This window comes from Antedon bifida, chromosome 4 (assembly GCF_963402885.1).
Source record: "Antedon bifida chromosome 4, ecAntBifi1.1, whole genome shotgun sequence".
NCBI lineage: Eukaryota > Metazoa > Echinodermata > Crinoidea > Comatulida > Antedonidae > Antedon > Antedon bifida.
The window spans coordinates 24,135,880-24,152,633 of NC_136229.1; the positions used below are offsets into that span (position 1 = coordinate 24,135,880).

The following is a 16,754-nucleotide window of genomic DNA, read 5'->3' on the forward strand; positions in this document are numbered from 1 at the left end:
ATACAAAAATATAAACGACGACGTTGAGGGGGTTGCTCTGGATGACAAAAATTACAACACTCGTGTTCATAATCATCTGCTCAGTTTTTTTGCTGTGATTTGCAAAATATCGTATAATCTGTGTTTTTCTTTTGTTTCTTATTTCATAAAATATGGCAGAATATGAAGAGAAGGTAGGCCCCTAAATTGTGTTAAGTATAGTTAACTTCACCCTAAGCTAGGCCCATTGTCGGGACATATAACCGACTGTGTCAAACGGCATGTGGATGGATGGACCCGGACGGTACAGTGTTGCTGTTTTGTGTGGGTTACGGTATGGATGGATGATAGATTGGCGGATTCTCAGTACACACAGTGGTTTTATGTTGTGCTTCTGATATTTTTTACATCCTTATAGGGGGATCGGCTTGAGAACTTTATCTCTACCGTACGAACAGTCACAGTGTTTTTAAAATCTATAAATTTCAATTCATTACAAACAAATAAAATAATATTTAACAAAACATTATTTTATTAATTAATAATAATTATGAAATATTCTTTGTTTCTAGATTGAACAGTATCGTAAAGACATAGAAGAAAGTGTAAGTGTCCGACAGATGACTGATTTGATTCATAAGTACTGTAGTGAAAACATAATAAATATATTTAAAAGTACTGTATCGTTAATATATTTTAAATATACTACTAGGTATGCAAATTTACATGCATAGTACTAGTAGCCATAGAAAAAGTTTGGTGATGTACTGAAAATTAGTGTGAGGATGAAAAAAGGCTGCCAAACAAAGATTAGAACCTGGAACCTTCAGTTTGATATTCAGATGTCCAAACCATTAGACCACCACTGGGACTTCATGGTATTGCTTAAATTTGACTGTCACCTTTGGTGTGGTATGGCGGAACAGGACTAATTCTCAATTTTAGTGTCTGCACGCGCAACTGAAATCAAATTGATACGGCCCCATCTTTCAGTATATTAATAAACCGTAATCTTCGAAAAGATTCTTTATACGATATTGGTTATTTTTTAGGCAAAGAAGATAATAAAAACTGATTTTCCCAGGACTGTTATTGAGTTGAATGACCTATTGAAGGTAAGATTAGAATGTCTGGCACTCCGTTTCTAAGCTAATACCAAGAATCTTTATTCGTCCATAACTGGAAATTTGACTTTCCTTTGGCAATTATATACAAAATACATTAAAAGAGCAAAATGAAGTGGTTAAAATAGATAAACAGTGTTCTGAAAATAATTCTGAAATCATAAAAAACAAAATACACACTGAGTTAGCATTACAACGTATTGCAGGGCCCTATAACGCACCCCAATATTAAAAACGTTATAGAAATGTAGGTAAATCTAGTTTAAATACATTTTTTAAGTAATTTTAATATTTAAATTAGATTATTTAATTAGACTGTTTCTCAATAAATAATAATAATAATATAATAGCCATTGCTCATAATAAACATTTTAAAACAAAGTAATAATAATAATGTCTAAACATTTTTTTGTTATTAGTCTAATTTGTTTGACTTGAAAAACATGCCCAACATGACAGTGAAATTAAACTTACCGGTGCCAGATCCAGTCGTTCTAAACAGTCATGAATCGGTAAGTTTTCTAAAAAAAATGTGTGATGTGCCCAAATATGGTAGTGATATGACATCGTCATGTTCATATATGGGCACATCACATTTTTTTTGTCAAACTAATTTGATAGTGTAGACAGACAGAGCTTAAGCCTTTTTTGTGATAGAAATCTGTCAACCATTAACAGCTTATCGTATATAGTATTAATGTATATAGTTTACAATAGGTCATTGTAGAACACTATTGATATTTAACCTAAAATATGTACAATAGCACACTTAAATGTTGTCATGGGAAGTGATTATTAATGATATCTATATGATGGTTTATTGTGTAAAATATTACCAAGGATATTATACTTTTCTATCTTAAGGCACTTGGTTTAAACATTGTCTGGTTTGAGTTTAAAGTAGGAGGGAAACAGGGAGGGCCATTTTAAAGCTTTATTAGCAATTTATTATTATTATTAGCAACTAATTTAGATGTAATAATGCGTTGTAATTTAAAGATAAAAGCATATTATAGCAAAAGTTTAAATGTTTTTCAGCTCAGCAAAAGGAAACGCATTGAGGAAGAAAATTGTGGTAAGAAGAATAGATACTTGTGTAGTACAAAAATAATGTTTGAACAAAGAAATACAGTAGATTTCAAAAGATTAAATGTTTACTTTTACAATTATACAGGTTCCCTGGTTATGACCTTTCCAGAAGGTGGTGTGCCCTGCAATGAGCATATTATGAAGTTGATAAACTTAATGAAGCCACACATTATGGACTTGATTGAGAGGTGTAACCAAATCAAAATGTGGATACAGCTCTTAATTCCAAGGATAGAAGATGGAAATAACTTTGGTGTATCTATCCAGGTAGGAAAGAACTCCTTTATGATGTTTTCACTGCAGTAAAGAAGGTTTAAAGGAAGGTGCACTCTAAATCTTTAGTGTGGTGTATCTATTGAGGTGGGAAAACCTACCTCAGGAGTTAAAGAACTCCTTTATAACATTTTTACTGCAGCAGAGTGAATTTAGTTCAGTAACGTGACTGTGAAATTGTTTTTCTTTAGGAGGATACGTTGTCGGAAGTGCGTCAGGTTGAGGGAGAAGCTGGGGCGTACTTAGATCAAATTTCACGGTACTTTATTACACGAGCGAAGTTGGTTTCAAAAGTTGCGAAATATCCTCATGTGGTATGTATGGTTTATGATTTTAGCTAGAATGAATTGGAGAAGTTTTTTTGTGTACTCACCAGTAATATTATGCAAATGATAGCTGTGAAAAGTAATCAACTATTGGAATTTACAAAAGTTTAGATCCTCGGATTCATGGCTCATACAGTGCAAGAATATTTGAGCAGTGAGGAGCTACAAGAGTAACCAGTCGAATATGCCTAATCTTTCAAACCATAGAAATATTCCCCCATTAAATATGAATTCTGTGAATGGACCAATCAGATGCAGCATTGTCCACAATCGACTAAACCCAAAGTCACTCACTCTTTTTCACAGTATACTAAACTTTATTATTGTAATCTTTATTCCAGGGAGACTACAGGCAAAGTGTTAAGGAGATAGACGAGAAGGAATTTGTTAATCTCAGACTTATTTGTGCAGAACTAAGAAATAGTTATGTAAGTTGAATTTTCAAGAATAAACCTTATTTACCACGATATAGTAACAAACATAAGGCTATTGAATTTGAAAACTCTAAAGGAACAAAAAGGTTTCATTAGAGGCACACTATCTAAAAGCTGTACTTAGTATTAGGTTTTGAGGGTGCTATAGAATACTGATTTGATTGGCTGTACCTAAATTTGCTATGATTTGATTGGCTGTACTTGAACTTGTTATGTTTTGATTGGCTGCATTTAGATTTGCTATGATTTGATTGGCTGTACTTTGATTTGCTATAATTTGATTGGTTGCACTTGAATTTGTTATGATTTGAATGACTGTACTTGAATTTGCTATGATTTGGTTGGCTGTACTTGAATTTGCTATGGATAATGTAAACAGTATTTCATTTTATTTCATTTATTATTGGTTGCATTTATCTTTCAGCTTGGAATATTAGATCTCATATCAAAAAATAAAGAGAAGATTATACGTCCTAGGACCAGTAACTCACAGGCACTTTATTAACCCTTCATAATCTGTCATCCAGGACTGAAAACTAAAATATAGTGAAGAAATCTGCCTGTATAATTACCAAGCAAATACTGTATGTAGCAGTGTGGTATTTATTATCAGTAATCAGGAAAATAAGTATAACATAACATTTTGGGTTCCATAATTTATTTAAAAAGTTCTACTTAACACAACGTACAAGAGAAAAAAGAAAGAAGCAAACAAACCCAATATGAAACCTATAATGGTAAACTTCTTTGGAAGATGAAGAGGCGTCATGCTAGAGGAAACAAGTTTGATTGTTTTACGCGAGAAGTTTTATCATATACCAAGTTATCAAGTGATTCAGTCTTTACCTTTCTTTAAAGTACAATTTTAGAGAATTGCCTTGTGTGCTCCGTTATAAACAAGTATAGAGTATTTGTTTGTTATCCTAATCCAATATTGCATTAAGATAAAAACATATGATAGGAAATGTTCATATGAAGACAGTTTCGTATAGCAAACAGCTTAGACTTGGTCAGTTATGTTGCTAAGTTTGGACTCCTTTCCAGCCACTGCATGGTCCTGTATACTGTAGTCTAGGTCACTAGGAGACTAGTCGACGCACCTTCATCTCTGTTCGTCATATGGTTGTATAGTGGTATTGATAAAACATCTTTTAAATTAAAATACCTTTTTTTATTTAAATCAAATGTAATATTTTTTATAGGAGTACATTCCAATTTAAAGAACAGTATTAATGGATGGATTCCTTTTCTGGACACTAAAGGAAGGGATACTGTTGTGAGAGGTTTATTAATTGGGCTAAAGTAAGGTATAAAGAGGGCTCTGGAATTTTAACAGGTTTGGTCTAGTGGTAGGACCAATGAAAAGATAGGCACACTGCCTGTCAAAAGTCCTTGCCACAACCTTAACAATTAATTTTAACCTTAAAGAATTTGGAAGAATATCTTGAGGGTTGTAATTTAGTACTGTACTGTATCCAATAAATGCTGTTTAACGCTAGGATAAGAATGAATCTAATACTTGCTATTTTTCCTGTCCTTCTGGATAAAGTGATAGGAAAAGGGTTGTACACTATTTTTCTCTCATTTTACATTTTGTTTGAATAAACATGTACAGCTTCAGTTACTGAATTTTATCCTTTTTTTACTTGTGTGCATTGGGCAGTGTAATCAGATGGTTTGAGCTGTGTATGGATGGATCTTGGCCTGAAAAAAAACATCCATTTTTGAATACCCTCAATATTTATACCATGAATAAATACTCATCAAGTGAATGTTCAATAGTTAAAGATAAACCACTATTAAACCACTATAGCATCATACGACAACACATCTTGTTGGAAGTCATCTATTTAAAATCGAACGTTAAACAGGATGACTGCTCAACTCAAAACCTGACGACCTGATCAGACATAATCTTTGTCTGGCCTTGTTTGACGTTTTCCAGTTTTTTTAACATCAAATGTATTCATACTAGACATTGCAACATAGACCTTATCTTTATACTGTACTACAGTTCTGTAACGGTAACACTTTATTTGTTTCTCACACACATTGCCCAATAGGATAGCAGTGCATAATTTAAAATTATTAAATACAGTATCATAAATAAATTTTTATAAATGTAAAATTTTAACATGGATGGAAGATTTTATTAGGAAATAATAAAAAATTTATATATAAATTGATTATTTATAAATAAAACAGGGAAATGATTGCATACATTAATATTGCAAACTAAAATCTTCATTTCATAAAACGTTTGTAATTATACAGGTTCCCTGGTCATGACCTTTCCAGAAGGTGGTGTGCCCTGCAATGAGCATATTATGAAGTTGATAAATGTAATGAAGCCACTTATTATTTGGCAAGGTGGTCCTTCTAGAATTGGAGTTCATAAAGATTGGTTTAGGTACAAGATACCCCGACAATTGTTCAATTCACATTGTAGATACTCAAATTTGTGATCCAGCTGTTTCTCTATCATATGGTGGAAGACCATTATTTCTCAAGACATTTGCCTTATCAATTCTTTTCTATTTCTTTTAACTTTGGTGCAATAGTTCCATTAAAATAATTTGTTTAATTTGTAGGCAGCAATCAGACAAGCATTTCTGTTGCAATTTTATTTAATATCTGATCTACAATCATGCGAATGATCTAATCTTCATCTTGTAATTGTAGGTTCCCAACTCCTTGACCTGTTAAAGCAATATCCATATCAATCAAGCCAGTAATTGCACTGTTTACTCCTGCAGGTTCTCCATCACATAGCCTATGGCCTGTCAGTTTTGTTGGCCTAGACCTAGAGTCTCGCCTTCCTACTAAAGTCTTTCCTGTTGCAGATCCAAGAAACATATTTTCAAACATCTACAAAAGAAAAGTTAAATAATATTGTACAATTTGAGATTAGACGTTCAGAATGCGTGTAGGATAACAGTCTTTGGGTCTAGATTTGCTTTTAAGTTAGCTAGCCATATTAGGAACTAAATCCAATCTGTCACAAGGAGCAGACTACAGCTCACAAATTGTTTATTTTACCATAATATCTTTAAGACTTTGAAAAACAGAACATATACTGTACCTCTTGTTTATCAACATCTGCAGGATGTAAATGCTCAATAGACCCTCTTCTCCTCCCTACGCTTGAACTTCTGGTTCTTCTCTGCATCAACCTCCCCCTCATTCTTCCCCTTCCTCGTTCTGTATCACTATTACTGGGACTGCTATCATCAGAATGTACCTGTCTGTGATGAGGCGCTGACATGGCACCACTGCTCAACCGGTTACCGACTGGAGTCATGGCAGCCTGCCTGAGAAGGGGAATGGACGGTGCCTGTGGCTTTAGTGCATGTCTTGAGCCAGGAGGCCGTGGAGGTCTTCGCTGCCAATTTGAAACCCTTTGACAATTATTCGAAACGGTGGTGTCAAATTGAATAGTTTCTACTGTTGTCTGGAAGAGCTCCCTATCTGGTGTAGAATTAGAACCATGTACTGGAAGGTTTCTACTATTTCTATGTAAAGCACCATTTCCATAATCTGTGTCATCTTCCTCAGTGTGTCCATTGACTAATTGCACCATATCAATTGCACCAGAATCATGCTGTGGATCTCTGTTCAGTCTTTTATTGCCATCATGGTGGTACACTTGGAATGTAGAAATGCCAAGTGGACTACTACTAATTTCTGAAGACAACATTTCACCTCTCTGGTCATTAGATCTCCACCTTGCTGGTGATGTTTTCTTTGTTCTGATATTCCTTTGTGTCATGCCGTTTGATACAGGTAATGTTCTATATTAAAATGTTAAAGTAAATCAAAATACTGATACTCTTTATTTACCAATAATAAAGATGATGCAAATACTGTACATTGAAACTGGCATACATTGCCAGTTTATTTAATAAACATTTGTTATATTATAATGTCATACCTGTTGGAAGACACAATACCACTGCCTGTCAGAGCAAATGTGGAGACCAGACCCTCTAGGCCGTCAACCTGTTCATCTCTCCTTCCCCAGCCTGTCTTGTTACTGCCTAGCACTGTTTGACTGTTTTTAGAATCAATCTTTTTCTGTTTTATATTTTTCTTTCTTCGTTCATCTCTTGCCAATGCTTCCATAAGGGGATTGTAAACAGTCGCCCCATCAATCGGGCAAGTGGCTCGCTGGTGTAGTAGCCAAGGGTCGATGCACAATGCATGAAACTGTGGAAAGAAATATTACCGTCACAAGAACAATTTAATAATTCAGGTATGTGCTTCCCTCTCTAAGACGAAATTTTTCTAACCTTATGCTGACATGGTAACCTGCGAACTTTTTCTCCAACAGCATACGCTCTCAGGCAGACCCTGCATTGAGAGCCTGGAGCCAGTAGGCTACTTCCTTGACGAACTTTCTCTGAAGGTAGGGACTTGATGAATGATTCTGGCACTGAGCTTGGAGCATGTGAAGCCTCACTATAAAAAAATAACACTGAAGTTTAACAAGTAAAACTGATTCTTATAAAAACAAAGTTTAACAGGAAGTAAAGTTAAACTAGCTTAACTAGTTTAAAGTTTAACTGGCTTAACTAGTTTAAAGTTAGACTAGTTTAAAACTGGTTTAACATTTACTAGCTTTTTAGAGTGTAACTATTAAAACTGATGCTGGATGAAAACATAGCATAAGAGTAAAACAGATCTGACGAAACAATTTTAACATATTAATGGATGCATGTATCTTTACCTGTCTAGTTGTAGTAATGTCTCGTAATCATTGTCAGTTAGCTCTCTACCCTCCATGTCACCAATGACGGCATTAGGTAATACTGTGTCTGAACATCTTGGAGCAGGCCGCCATCTTTGACTGGGTTTCTAAATGAAAGAAATGTTGACAAAATCTAAAAATTGTTTTAATCTTAATATGGATTATTTCAATCTTTGGACTATTTCAATCTCAATATAATATGGGCTATTTCAATCTTAACATGTATTATTTAAATCTTAATGGACTATTTCAATCTTTATAGACCATTTCAATAATTGAATTCACTCACTTGTCTGAACTGGAAGGAATGATCTTTGTGTGTTGGAGTTAAGAAACATGCATGGCAAAGATAATATTCAGCACATACACAACACCTGTAAAAACAATGTCACAGTTATAGTCTATACAAAACTAAGGATTTATTGTTTATACAGAAATGTTCTCCCATAAGACAACTCAACAGGTCTTGTCTGAGTTGCCTATTTACTTACTTGTAACACTTTCCAGCAATTGGTGCTACACCGCACTTTTTACAGGTAGAACCAAGATGTAAGTCTAGTCGCTCTGCTCTTGTTTTTCTGATGGAAGAGTTCCGATATTCTGTTTGAATTGCATCAATCGGACCAAAGTGTTCACGACAAAGAGGGCATTTGATGACCTCCTCACCGGTTGACCTTTGATGCTCAGCCCAAACCTTCATACACTTGATATGTACACTCTTTGCACACCCAAACCTGTGGGGAAAAAAATAAAATTAAGTTAAAGAAAGGTGGTAATTAGATAATAGAAATGCTCTAAATTTCATACTATATTTATTTTAAATATGGTGGAGAACTATCCAACTTAGTTTATTTGCTCTAGTGTAGACTTGTTTTCTTCAGTTTGCCCAATGTTGTCAATATTGCTTTAAACTAGTAAACTGTACAAACTCTCTAGTGTGTAGACTAGGCTTAGTCTCCTAAGATAGCTAGGTATATTGCAATGCTGTTGTTAGTTCTTGAAATTTTGTTTTAAGAAGTAGAAGCTATAAATAGAAGAGCATTATGTACCGGCAGTACGTCACTGGTTCGTGTTTCCCAAGCAACTCGTCCTGACAAATTGGACACACATCATCTTCTGTGATTGGTCGCTGTTCTAGTTGGTCTTTTCCGACTGCATAAGGGTCCTTAGGTCCAGACACAGGTTTACGTGTAATGTGCCTTTTGACCTCTTCATGTTGTGTCTGACCTCGTAGTATTTCATTTATCTCGCGTTCAACGAGTCCAATTTGAAAAGTTACTTCAAAACAGAATCGAAATACAATTAAGTCTCACCATATATAGCAGTATAGTATTATCATTTTATGTTTTATTGACCTTAAAAATTAAAAATAGATGAAAGAGAATAAAACTTACATGGATTCTGTCTTGGAATTCTAAACTTTTTAAGTAATACCCTAGAAAAATAAAATAAGGGAAAAAAAAACATTTGAATATTGAAAGTCATAATAGCAATGAGGGTTAGTGGAGGTCTCTGTTATTGAGAAATCATTATCTCAAACGAAAGATTTCTCGAAACAGAGACTCCCAACTAAAACTTATATTATTGTATTCATAAAGGTCTCTGGTCTTTATTTTTTAGGTCTTTTTTAGTTATTACAATACAATGATCTATCGAAACAATATATATCAAATCTTCTTAACTAACAGACTTACCAGCAAATGTGCTTGCATAAATCTCTTTCTTTATTGAAAACAGGACATGTACATTTATTGGGATCTCCAAGAAAAACCTGAAAATGAATATTAAAATGAATATAAATTTATGCATGATTATGCTAGGCAGATGTGATAACCACTACACTACGAAATATAAACATTCCTTACTTTAAACTTCTTAACTTCACCCTCCTCTTTCAACAGGAATCCTGTCGGTCCCATTTCCCGTAAGATGTATATGGTGGCATTCTGTGCTTGGTCTTGACGCCATGATACAGCATCACTGACAGTTCTCCGCCATGGAACACTTCGTGACATTCCTCTCCTTACTTTTTTAGATCAGCTGAAATTGAAGCAATCATGATGATTATCAAAATTTATTAGCGGCACGCATAATAACAAAACACCAGAAAAAAATAAATGTTATCACAACCAAAAGTAAAACAAGAACGATTAATAAACAGTCGTTTTGCAGTATATCTGTCTCCCCAAATACCTAGCCTAGACACTTGAGAAACAGAACAGCCTTAGGCCTAGACTGGAGGGTATGGCTGCCATATAGCCTCTCGCCCCGCCTATCCTACACTACTGTCGATAGGCTACTACTAAAATTAGGGCTAGGTAAGCCTAGGCCTAGCCTAGCCTAGAGGCCTAACTAGGAAGTATCAATTATATATTAATATGAATAATGAATGAATTATAAATAGGCCTAGATAGAGGCGTAGCTTAGCCATCTACACATCTAAAAATGCAATAATTTAAGCTTACATTTGCCTGTTATAAAAGGGTATTTCAATTAAATTAAAGTATAACTTGCACTTACTTTTTTAGCGTCATTTTGCTAAGCGACAATTTTTAATGGACAAGCGCCCTCAGTTTTGACACAGTGTAAAGAATAACAATTTAACATTTTTCTGTATTTTGTTGTTTGGTTGCTGCTACAGTAGGCCTAGCTGCTGCTCGAGCTATTTGTGATATTCCAGAAAAACTTGGTAATAATCAGTTAATATAATATAAGTAGCTTAAACAACAACAGTTACGAATAAACCCGTTATTATAGATACTGAATGTAGTGTAATTGTTTTATAGATATAATCTGACAATGACATTAATATTGTTGTGCTGGCTCTCTCTGTGTTGGAGCCACTCTCGACAGACAGACCCACTGGCTTTTCCAGTGGTACTGTATTGCTAGGTTTATTAGGGCTAGGCCTACTCTGTACTATAGTATACTTTATGAGAATTTCCATACAAAGAAATTAACAGTCACTTTTTAAATTTGTTGCGTTTCATTTTAGTCGTGAAAAAATAAACATTTGTATGCAGTGCCGTGGGTGGTCATACAAAACTTCTAAAAAGTATAAAAAACTATATGGTCATATAAGATGATCTGCGATATGCATCTGTAGTGCCGTTGTAGCTCCTACACAAAATACCGAAAGTTGATTTTATTGCGATCAAAATAAAAAAACGCGATCGATTTCATCTGTCACAGCGAAAGCAAACCATTTTCACATGGAAACGTAGAATGCTCTGCTCTAGGTCATGTCCCTTTTAGAATTTTATTAATAAAAATAACTTGCCAGCCACAAAACATAAGTAAAATGCAATGCATTCTAAATTATTTACTTTGTTTTTAAAAAAAGTTAATGAAGAGTCTATAATACTGAACATGTCGTCGTCACAGCCGCAGTCACAACCACAACAGCAAGCACAACCAAACGTATTTGATGTGTTGTGGGAAGACCGAGATGTTCGCTTTGATATTAACGTTCAGTGAGTGTTTTTTCATCATTAAGCATAAATGTAATATTATTTAAACAGTAGTTTGTCTGATTCAGTTTTTTCAATTTAAAAATAAATTTTAAGCTCTGTATACACTATCAAACTAGTTTCACAAAAAAGGTGTGATGTGATGACATCACATTTTTTTGTCACATAAAGTTTGATAGTGTAGACAGAGCTTACTTATAATCTAATAATTTCTGTCTCATGCAGGGATATGTGTATGAGGCGAGGGGAGAAGGTGATTGACTTGTTGGACTCCATTGAAGATACAAAGGGAAACAATGGGGAAAGGGGTAAGAACAGGCAATCCAGTTTTATGATTTTATATCCAATTTTATATACGTACAAGTGTGTATAGCTGAGCATTATTATGTAACTATAAAACAATTAATGTCAAAACTTTTTTCTTGTTTTTAGGAAGATTGTTTGTTACAAATCTAAGAATTGTGTGGCATTCCACCACAATGCCAAGAGTAAATTTATGTAAGTTTATGGATGAGGCTAAAAGCATGGTCAACAGCGTGTCATTTCCTATGTATACTGTTCTGTAATACAGTGTTAAATACCAAAGCATAGAGCTAAACCATTGGTTTAGTTCAAGTATGTCACACAGTGATGTACTCTAGCCACAAGAAATAAAGTGGTGCAGTTTTCGTAAGAAAATGGAACAATCTCTTTTCAAGCCACTGGGTTGTCAAAGGCCTGTTGGCAATCGTACAGGTGACTACGGCCTTGTCATGGGTCTATACTAAAAGAAATTAAGTACAGTAAAAGGACAAAAACATTGGTTTATAGACGTTTATTTATTTATTATAATGGATGGAAGGAATCTTGTTTGTGAATGTTTAATTCTCCTCTAATTGTTGAGATGGTCGTCCATGGCAGGTTTACCCACTTACACAGAGAGAGAAAGAAATAATTTTATGATGCCACAGTTTAGTGTGCACTCTGGCAAGTTTCTCATGGCCAGATTGTTGTAGAAGATATTGGGAAAATAATTGAAATTCAACTTTTTGTTTTTCTTATCTTATAGCTATTGGTTTTACTTGTGTTCTTAACATCCAAGTGAGGACAGGAAGTTCTGTAAGTAATCCTTGTATAGTCATAATGTATTTTTATTACTTGAAAATTGATCATATTTATGAAATATACAAGCACACAATTTCAATAAGTATTTCTTGTTTTTGATTTTACAGAAATTGCGTGGCCCAACTGATGCTCTGTACATTCTTACCAAGTGCAATAACACCCGATTTGAATTCATTTTTACAAATCTTGTTCCTGGAAGTCCCAGACTCTTCACCACTGTCATGGCTGTACAAAAGTAAGTTTTTAGTCCTTAAATTAAAGTACAATTTTGTATGGTCCTTTCTAGTCTTCTCTGTTTGTTATTGATGACAGGACAGGAGAACACCTGGAGGCTATGAACACTGTATACTAGTGTTGTCTTTTAGATCTGTCACTATTATTAAATATACTGTGAAGTGAAGATGTAGCTTTGTGGTTAAGTTGATTCGCTACCAATCCCGGGGTTCAAATCCTGTCAGATGTCCACTCCAAAGACTTTGTTTATGTAGAACATCTTGTGTATATGTTTCTCTTGTGGACAGGATTGTCACCTTTAAGAAGGACAGTGAATGAATTTGCTTATGGTTATCCTTGGCAATTTTTACAAATATATAAAAACAAACATATTAAATAAATATATATATATTATTTTAACAGGGCCTATGAAACTACAAAGATGTACAGAGATCTGAAGCTACGTGCTGCTATTGTTCAGAACAAAAGTTTACGGCTTTTACCCTTGGAACAAGTTTATAATAAAGTAGATGGAGCTTGGAATCTGTCTAGTGATCAGGTACACTTGAAATTTAATGACAGATAATATATGGACGTATAATTTAAAGATAGATAATTTAAACACAGATAATTTAAAGATAGATAATTTAACGACATATAATTTAAAGATAGATAATTTAACGACAGATAATTTAAAGATAGATAATATAAAGAAAGATAATTTGAAGACAAATAATTTAAGGACAGATAATTTAAAGATAGATAATTTTAAGAGAGATATTTAACGACGGATAATATAAAAACAGAGGTATAGGTTGTTGGTAGTTTAAACAAGTCTGTAGCCCTTGGAGAGATAGTAATAGTAATGAAGTGCTCAAACTGTAGTATGTCAGCATGTACTGTACCCAGCACCCACAATGTCAATCTATAGTATCTTTACAAATTCCCTAATGCTTTCAAATTCTATTTCAGGGTAACTTAGGGACATTCTTTATCACTAATGTCAGACTGGTGTGGTTTGCCAACATGAATGAAAACTTTAATATCAGTGTGCCTTATCTACAAATAGTAAGTGGTTCTTTATTATTCATTGTATAATAATGTAATGGATAGAATTTGTTCTGTGCTTGTAGATGTACATGTGTTTATGACAATGCAATTTACTATCCAATTCTATATAAATACCATTTGTAAATGCAAATAACATTTAAAGCTGAGATGGACTTTATTATAATAGAATTCTATATTAATCGTATTGAATTTTTTGTTTATAGAGGTCGATTAAGGTTCGAGATTCAAAATTTGGCATGGCACTGGTTCTTGAAAGCTCTCTTCAGGTTAGCAATCTATCTATTATTACTATGAAGTTTCTTTTGTGAAAAAGGCCAAGTATTCTTTCTGAACTTAGAGGAATGAGCTGTTTTCCACACTGCCTTATCCTCCCTAGTATTTTTCAACCAGGTACTCATTTTTAACTTAATGGACTGGGAGTTGTTCTTAACAGGAATTGAACCCGGGCCTTCTGTATAATAAGTGTCCTAGCTACTCGGCTGCCGCAGTTATTTTTGTGTTATATAGTAAAATAATTATATACATTTGACATGTTTCTACAGAGTGGTGGCTTCGTGCTAGGCTTCAGAGTGGACCCGGTTGAAAAGCTTCATGAGGTAGTGAAGGAAATACAGAGCCTACACCGGGTGTACAGCACCAGCCCAATATTTGGTGTTGAATTCGAACATGGGGACAATCCAGGCAACATAGAAGAACTTGTGATTGAGAACCTACCAGATGATGTTGATATTGTGGAAGATGATGAGCCATCAGATGCATTTGCAGTGAGTTTTTTATAAAAGACTTAGTCGATTAGTAATGTAGTTCAGAATAAAATATATGGAAAAAACCAACTACTGTAGACTCGTCAATCTATCTTCCTTTTGAACAATGGGCTAATTGAAAGACCAGTTCATACTGTACTACCAGTCTGATTTATCATCAATATTTGCTTGCCAACTTCAATTGTGACAGTTGGGCATCAGATCAGCACCAGTTCCCAATAGGTCGATAGTGATTTTAATAAGATTTAAAGTAGAGGTATAACTTCTGATTCTTCACAGGCCTACTTTGCAGATGGCAACAAGCAGAAAGACCGTCCACCTGTGTTCTCAGAAGAGCTAGGCCTAGCAATTGAAAAACTTAAAGATGGATTTACACTGTCAAACTTATGGGAAGTAGTAGAACACAAGTAATCAGTCAAGTTCATTAAAGATGGATTCGCACTGTCTAACTTATGGGAAGTAGTAGAACACAAGTAATCAGTCAAGTACATTAAAGATGGATTCGCACTGTCAATCAAGTATGTTAACTTTCCCACAATCTGACTCCTATAGTTTTTTCCAAAATGTCTGGTTTACCAGTTCAATATTTGAAATATATAAACATTCTGGTACAGTATTAAGAAAGCTTCTCTCTTTTTGAGGATACTGTACTTGCAGGGCTTTAGCCACGTGACAAAAATATTATTTTTATTATATATTATATATAAAAAAATATACCGTCGCACGATTGACCATAGCTGTAATTACTGATTACCTTGATTAGATACCTTGATTTATTAAAATATAAATTTTAATTTTATATAAAATTATGTATGTATACTGTATATTAAATGTTGAATAGTGTAGAATTATACTTGTTTATTATTAAAATTTGCCACCCAAATCTGCAGTATTTTTTGCATCATTTTTATTAACTGCACACAAAATTTATCCTGTTGAGTTGACTATCCCTGAGGGTCTGTTATATCTTAATTTAAAAAACAGACTTTTATATATCTATTATTTCAACCAATGTTATGCCAGTATGTGAAGCGCCACTTATTATGAGCTTATCATAGAAATGTGCACTACAGTATAAGTGTTCATTTGTTTGCAGTGTTATTTAATGTAATCTAAGAGTAGGGTTTTCAGATCCTTACTGTACATTTGTATAGATAGTTTGCTCAGAATATACACTGTAAATGGGTAGAAATGGAAATAAATGGTATACAGTAATTTTAAATAAAACTGTATCGATTGTAATTGAAATCTATTTGTAGTGGTTTGTCCTATTTTGGCTTGTGTTCTGGTGATGAATGATAAAGTGAATGCTGGAGTAGGTTAAAAAGGACCCCCAGCGTAAATACCCAATTTCATTTTAACTTCCCACCTTTTTAATCTTCTAATTCTGTTTAAATACGACTCTACCTCTCAACTAGTTTATGTCTAAATGGTACTGTAATTCGACCTAATATTTGTGTAGATAGATCACTAATGATATATGTTTCTATATAATACCAGAATATATGATTGATATTAAAACATAATATCAGATATTGTACACAAACTATAAAAATATATCCTCCATAAAAATACAACAAATGAATACATCATCATATAAATGATTGTTATTGCTCTCTCTGTGAGGTTTATCAATAAATTGATCTAGGTCATGTTTTGTTGTGTAAAGCACTAAAAATAGATATTTCCCTGGCAACCTATAATTTAATGTGGTTGTTTATTTACTACCAAGAAACATAGACACCAAGTTGATGCATGCACACTTCTAATATTAATTAATTATCCATTTGAATCCTCGGTCATCCAGTTACTATAAAAAAAATGATAAAATATAAAAATGAACCATTGACTTGCACACTAAATTTGTAAAGCTTGGAAGGCTGCTCAAGTTGTTATAAATAATATCTTCTGTGATGGTTGTATATTCTACAGTATGTGACAACTTTTATATTCTGAACGTCTCTTAAAAAAGGTCTAATTTATATTGTATTTGAATAAACAGAATATAAGTAGTTGAACTAATTAATAACCAGTGGTATCATTATTTAAACTCATAATTCTGAAGTGTAATAAGATAAATAGAGCATGCATCTACTCCATCAGCCATCATTTGTTCCAATTATGTACTGTACTTTGTTTTTATTTGGCATACACTTCATA

At 33.7% G+C, this 16,754-nt stretch overlaps 3 protein-coding genes across 3 annotated transcripts; 2 read left to right on the plus strand and 1 right to left on the minus strand.

The window, feature by feature from the left end:
- Positions 1-28: 28 nt before the first annotated feature.
- Positions 29-4,854, plus strand: LOC144841473 (proteasome activator complex subunit 3-like). Its single transcript, XM_078697808.1, has 9 exons — positions 29-173; positions 552-584; positions 1,032-1,094; positions 1,523-1,615; positions 2,142-2,178; positions 2,278-2,459; positions 2,657-2,779; positions 3,133-3,219; positions 3,650-4,854. The coding sequence occupies exons 1-9, from the start codon at positions 153-155 to the stop codon at positions 3,728-3,730; spliced, it is 720 nt and encodes a 239-aa protein (XP_078553934.1). The 5' UTR covers positions 29-152; the 3' UTR covers positions 3,731-4,854.
- A 41-nt stretch (positions 4,855-4,895) lies between these two features.
- On the minus strand, positions 4,896-10,533 carry LOC144839515 (uncharacterized). Its single transcript, XM_078694908.1, has 12 exons — positions 10,493-10,533; positions 9,838-10,012; positions 9,667-9,743; positions 9,367-9,407; positions 9,022-9,250; positions 8,464-8,706; positions 8,262-8,346; positions 7,952-8,079; positions 7,515-7,683; positions 7,157-7,431; positions 6,308-7,016; positions 4,896-6,093 (listed from the first exon to the last, which is right to left on the minus strand). The coding sequence occupies exons 2-12, from the start codon at positions 9,985-9,987 to the stop codon at positions 5,884-5,886; spliced, it is 2,316 nt and encodes a 771-aa protein (XP_078551034.1). The 5' UTR covers positions 9,988-10,012; positions 10,493-10,533; the 3' UTR covers positions 4,896-5,883.
- A 72-nt stretch (positions 10,534-10,605) lies between these two features.
- On the plus strand, positions 10,606-15,025 carry LOC144839410 (BBSome complex member BBS5-like). Its single transcript, XM_078694750.1, has 11 exons — positions 10,606-10,661; positions 11,316-11,445; positions 11,668-11,750; positions 11,875-11,940; positions 12,491-12,540; positions 12,654-12,781; positions 13,183-13,318; positions 13,732-13,827; positions 14,034-14,096; positions 14,373-14,594; positions 14,874-15,025. The coding sequence occupies exons 2-11, from the start codon at positions 11,342-11,344 to the stop codon at positions 15,003-15,005; spliced, it is 1,080 nt and encodes a 359-aa protein (XP_078550876.1). The 5' UTR covers positions 10,606-10,661; positions 11,316-11,341; the 3' UTR covers positions 15,006-15,025.
- The last annotated feature ends 1,729 nt before the right edge of the window (positions 15,026-16,754 follow it).